Raw genomic sequence first — 5,909 nt, forward strand, 5'->3', positions numbered from 1 at the left:
AAATGCACGGATGTATCGGTGTAATCTGGGCTACACTGCTTCCCTCTCTTGATCTCATTAGGTCGCACGCTTGCTGGGATTATGTTTGTGTAGGGGATTATTGGACAGGAACAGCAGACATGACTTTGGACGTGCTTTCTGCATGCGGTTTCACGGGTTTCCACTCGAGTACTCATCACGGCACACCGATTTACCTCAGCCTGAAATATCCTGACCTGTTTCCTCACACCTGACGGTCTTGTGCATCATGGCAGACATTCCCCAACTGATTAAAATCGGCGTTTCGCTGAAAACCACCCCGAATAACGGACCCGTGTTCTTCAAATCGGACGGGACGAGATTCGGTCAGAGCAGAACCATCAAATTACTGACGGGAACGAAATACAAGGTCGACGTGGTCGTTAAACCGGGAGCAGTCGAGGCGACGTGAGTAACGTTATGCCTTAGTCTATTTGTAAGTGAACTTATTTTGATTCTATTGTTTGCATAACGCTTCGTTTGCATCAACGTTGAGACAGAATAGGTTTATTTTGTGTAGATGTGATGTAAAATTACAAATGACCAATGGCACCATTGTGTACAGTGATGATGATGGATAACATTGTACTTTGACATATGGCAATAGTGCTGAATTATTATTTTAGACTACATTGGCATTCAAAAGTAGCTATTTTAAAAAAAAAAGGCTACTGCTAAAATTAAATGAACTGAAAGCAACTCTATTGGATGTAACATCTCGTGATATCTACATATGGGATGCCAAGATTGTGGGTTTATCCTATAGGATTGTGTGTTCATCTCATGCACTGACAGATTGCTTCCTTTGGCAGTCAAATCCAGACGATTAATGTCTGACTGGCTGCATGTTGTAATGTGTGTATTCTGTTACACAAAGGTCTACAGATATCTAGGCTAATGTCTGTCAAATCAAATAGATGTTGCAATCTGAATATTCTTGTAATCTAGATTTAGAATCTTGAGTGTAATCTAGATTTACAGTAATAACAATAAATACGATATGATCATATTTTTAAATATGATGGGTTTTATTGTAAATGGGGTGATTACCGGTATCTCTAAGGTGGCCACCCAATTTAATGATATTTCCCATTTGAATCTAACCATGTCATGTCAACAAATGGAAAAGTCAGCCAGCCGTTTATTATCATGTTAATTATTGTGCCTTTCGCCCCAACAGCATATGTATGCAAAAGCAATATATATATTCTTCTATATGTACATATTCTTCTTATTGAAAAATTGTTGCTTTAATTAGCTTGAACAAAACTGAAAATCAATAACAAGACCTTTGTCTCGAAATATATTCAATAATTTTAGCGATTCTAATTTGCTACTTGTATCTATAACATTTTAAAAAACATCAAATATTAGATAAAATTAGCACAGAAATAACTTTGCGCTGCTTTTTTTTGTACCCTCTAGTATTCTAGAGGACAATAAAATCAAAGGCGCTTTTTACCCCGGTGCGCCTTTAGCCCAGTTGTACTATACTATTTTAGCTCCTGAAGTGTATTTTTGGTTGTTGTCGTGTCAGTCTCCCTCTCTCACGCCTCATTCCTCAGATCCATGACCGTCGGCGGCGTGACGTTCCCTTTGGAGCAACAGTCTAAAGACCCTCAGTCTGTAGTGTACACTGGGATGTATGACACCGAGGGAGTAACACACACCAAAAGTGGAGAGAGGCAACCCGTTCAAGTCAACATACAGGTGAGAATCACTTTTGAAAGGTTCCCTTAGAAATAAGAAGTACACCATTTGAACACAGAGCCTATAAAACACATTATAAAAGCCTGCAGAAGAACATAAAGGTTCTTTATTGGCATCTATGGTTCTATTAACCCTTAAAGACCTAGACCATTTTTGGAGCACCTGCACCGCCTGTTCTTTTCTTTGTTTTTCTAACCCATTATAGCAGTCAGCATCAAGTGCCATATATCATTTTAAACAGGAGAACTTGAAGTTTCAATCTATCTCATTTAAATAATCCAATTTTAGATTTATTTTGTCTTAGAATGGATGAATTTACCAGATTTAAGAAAAACGGCAGCATATTTTTAGTGATTTTTTTTTACTCAACTCAAACAAATCCTCCTGAAGTTTTTTTTTTTTTTTTAGAAAGCTGTACTTGGATATTCTACATTTCCAGATGTAATTTTGACTACATGTAACAATCCCTAAGCAAGTTATAGCCATTTATTACAACATTATTATAGGCGATTTTCAGTGAAAAGCTGGTATTTTTTATTTATTTTTTATTTAGATGTGTCCAAAAAAGTTCAGGAAGTAAAATAAATAGAATGATTGTAATAGAACACTGAAGCAAAATAAACTTTATATATATATATATATATATATATATAAACACACACACACACACACACATAGGCCTACATATACATACATGAACTACTTTCACTTTACCTCCGTGCCTCAGTTCAAATTTCCAAAGAAAGATGCTAATTGGTCGTGCAAAAGACCAAAAACTATGTTTATTGGTTGAGTAGATGATAGTTTCAACCAATCTGGGCATGGGGTGGGACTAAGCATCAACAATCATTCATGATTGGCTCAGAGGAACAAACCGCACGGGTTTCTTTGACGAATCAATGCTGATCAAAACTTGATGACGCAATCACATTCACTACAGAGCTTCTGAATGTCCAAACGCGATTAACCCGATATCACAGAAAAGCCGCGAATCTCCTCTTTATGTGACTTTTTAAACCATACGGATTGGAGTAGCGGTTCAAAAGTTCTTAAACATTTAATAACAACAGTTATTCTTTGCCGCCGCCGGCCGTATCGGTCTTTAAGGGTTAAGAACCTTTAAAGGATTAGTTCACTTCAGAATTAAAATTTCCTGATGATTTACTCTCCCCACGTCATCCAAGATGTTCATGACTTTCTTTCTTCAGTCAGAAAACATTGCAGGATGTTTCTCCATATAGTGACTTCAATGGGGTCCAACGGGTCGAAGGTCCAGATGTGAGTTTCAGTGCAGCTTCAAAGTCTCGACACGATCCAGCCGAGGAATAAGAGTCTTATCTAAACAAACCAGCGGCCATTTATAAAAAATAAATAAACATTTATATACTTTTTAATCACAAATGCTCATCTTGCACGTTTTTTTTTTTTTTTTTTTTTGTAAATGGCGTTTGACTCAGTCTTTGCACGTTCGCTTTGTAAACACTAGGTCTGTTCTTCTTCCTACGTCCCGCTTGACCTTTCAACCTGATCACATAATGTGTGTCGCATCACAGCTAGTGCAAGATGAGCATTTATGGTTAAAAAATTTTTATTTTGTTATAAATGTCCACTGGTTTGTCTAGATCAGACTCTTATTCCTCGGCTGGATCGTGTCGAGACTTTGAAGCTGCACTGAAACTCACATCTGGACCTTCGACCCGTTGGACCCCATTGAAGTCACTATATGGAGAAACCTCAAAAACCTTAATTTCTTTTCCAATGAAGAAAGAAAGTCATGAACATCTTGGATGACGTGGAGGAGAGTAAATTATCAGGACATTTTTATTCTAAAGTGAACTAATCCTTTAACATCCATACCATTTTTCCTTTCCACCAAATATTCTTTGGTAACGCTTTACAGTCCTGTTACCCATGTACATACTATGTACTTATTATAGTAATTACAATTACTGGGTAGGTACTAACCCTGAACCTACCCCTAACCCATGTACTTACCTTATATTAGCCAGTACTTTCTAGGTAAGTACACTGTAAGTACACGTAAGTACTGTACTGTAAAAGGAAGCGTTACCAATTCTTTATAGTGGAGGAAAAGGTTCTTTAGATGATTCAAATGTTCACTGAAAGGCTCTTTGGGGAACCTGTAATGCTCCTCCTATCACTGGAAAAACACCCTTTGGAAGCTTTTTGTGTAAGAACAAGAGTTGCAGCTGATGTGTGTGATGTTTCTGTGCGTGACAGTTCACTCGGGCTGGTCTTTTCGAGACCGTCTGGCAGGTCAAGTTCTACAACTACAACAAGAGGGACCACTGCCAATGGGGGAACAGCTTCAACAGCATCGAGTACGAGTGCAAGCCCAACGACACGCGCACACTCATGTGGATCAACAAAGAGCTGTTTCTGTGAAAGTGTGTGTGTGAGTGAAGACAATCTTACGAAGAGCAACACACTGCACACTGTCCTAGAAACAAGAATCAGCGGATAGCCTTTCCTAAGAACGTATTAGAGTAGCGATTGTGATGAAGTTAAGTAAACGTTTTACTAGATTTGTCACTGTATTCCAGCTGCACTTTACCCTGTTTGTTGTAGTGTTGTCTTTTTTTGCAGTTCCTTCCAGTTGTCTACCTCTGAAGAACCCCGTGAGGATGAAGTTTACTTTTATAAACGAGTTTACAGATTTTATATAGATTTTATGATATAATTGTTATTATACCGTTTGTTAATGTAGCATTTTCATAGTAAATTTTACTTATATGAATGTACCTTCTATAGTATGTATTTTTATGAGTATTTTGTCATGGTGCATTGTGATATATGTGGAATAATTGTTTAGTGGATGTATTTTTCCATATTTTTGCAATTTTCAAAACAGCAATATTCTATCAAATAAAAAACAAAAATGCAATATGATATAACAATATATTATATAACTGAGTGGTCTTGAACTTTATACTGACACTCATTCCTGGGATTATGTGCCTTTTGTGTCTGTCCCCTGTGAGAATCATGGTCTTACTGCCTTTAAATGTTGAATAATATAAATTTCAAACATGTCATAGTCATAAATAACACAATTTGAACTCTAAGCATATTGAAGTTGATTTAAAAATAATAATTTGAGACATTTTACAGCATTTTAAACCACCATATTTCACCATTTTTCCTATGTATCCCATTTTCATGATAAATACAATACTTGTATATATAAGTGATTTTTAAAAAATGTTTTACATTGGGTATATCAGTAAAGATAATGTATATATTCTTTTCAATTATTACATTTATTTGAGCAATTATAATCAAGGTTTTTTGTCCAGCTTGTTATTTTTGACTACTTTCCCTTTAAATGATAGTTGAAAAAATTAAATGACATATCATAAAGCTGCAATCACTTCTTCGGATGGAAAACAACTTGGCAAAGTGAGTGAGATCCTTTTATTATTTTACTGGTCTATTTTTTTAAACCCATTTTATCTTTCAAATTTGATGTGATCAACCTTAGTACGTCCACCCTATTAGAGGAAAAATGAAAAAAGTAAGTAGAAAAATCATAGCTTTAAAACTACAATTTTAAAGACCACGCAATTCTTTATTAAATGAACCTTCTGTGTTAGCTTCTTTTTGCTGAGACACGGTGCAGTGGCTGATTTTAGCTCAGAATGTCCTCCCTGTTAAATCAGACAACCTAACAAAGTGGACATTGAGAGTGAACAAAGTGATTGCGAAATTCATTTATACTTAAAGTTGAAGAAGTATTGCATTTAAAGTACTTTGGTAATGTTTTACATATTGTTTCCCATCTAAATCCAGTTCAAATTAAAGTAATAATGTAATTATTTTGCCCACCCTGTTTTTATTTTGTCCACTTTGTTATTATTTTGTCATCCTGTTATTATTTTGTCCACTCTGTTATTATTTTGCACACCCTGTTATTATTTTGTCCACTCCGTTATTATTTCGCCCACTATGTTATTACTTTGCCCACCCTGTTATTATTTTGTCCACTCCGTTATTATTTTGCCCATCCTGTTATTATTTTGCCCAACCTGTTATTATTTTGCACACCCTGTTATTATTTTGTCCACTCCGTTATTATTTCGCCCACTATGTTATTACTTTGCCCACCCTGTTATTATTTTGTCCACCCTGTTATTATTTCGCCCACTTTGTTATTATTTTGC

General features: G+C 35.9%; 1 protein-coding gene across 1 annotated transcript; it reads left to right on the plus strand.

The window, feature by feature from the left end:
- On the plus strand, positions 1 to 4,274 carry cnrip1b (cannabinoid receptor interacting protein 1b). Its single transcript, XM_056270150.1, has 3 exons — positions 1 to 426; positions 1,584 to 1,728; positions 3,970 to 4,274. The coding sequence occupies exons 1-3, from the start codon at positions 248 to 250 to the stop codon at positions 4,132 to 4,134; spliced, it is 489 nt and encodes a 162-aa protein (XP_056126125.1). The 5' UTR covers positions 1 to 247; the 3' UTR covers positions 4,135 to 4,274.
- Positions 4,275 to 5,909: the final 1,635 nt, after the last annotated feature.

Source organism: Rhinichthys klamathensis, unplaced genomic scaffold (assembly GCF_029890125.1).
Source record: "Rhinichthys klamathensis goyatoka isolate OS25496 unplaced genomic scaffold, OSU_Roscu_1.1 h1tg000298l_1, whole genome shotgun sequence".
Classification (NCBI taxonomy): Eukaryota; Metazoa; Chordata; class Actinopteri; order Cypriniformes; family Leuciscidae; genus Rhinichthys; species Rhinichthys klamathensis.

Excerpts from the sequence above, each read along its gene's own strand:
- cnrip1b (XM_056270150.1), top strand. The coding sequence starts at position 248 with ATGGCAGACATTCCCCAACTGATTAAAATCGGCGTTTCGCTGAAAACC. Across the intron at positions 427-1,583 it reads CCGGGAGCAGTCGAGGCGAC|ATCCATGACCGTCGGCGGCG; the intron begins GTGAGTAACGTT and ends CTCATTCCTCAG. Across the intron at positions 1,729-3,969 it reads CCGTTCAAGTCAACATACAG|TTCACTCGGGCTGGTCTTTT; the intron begins GTGAGAATCACT and ends TGTGCGTGACAG.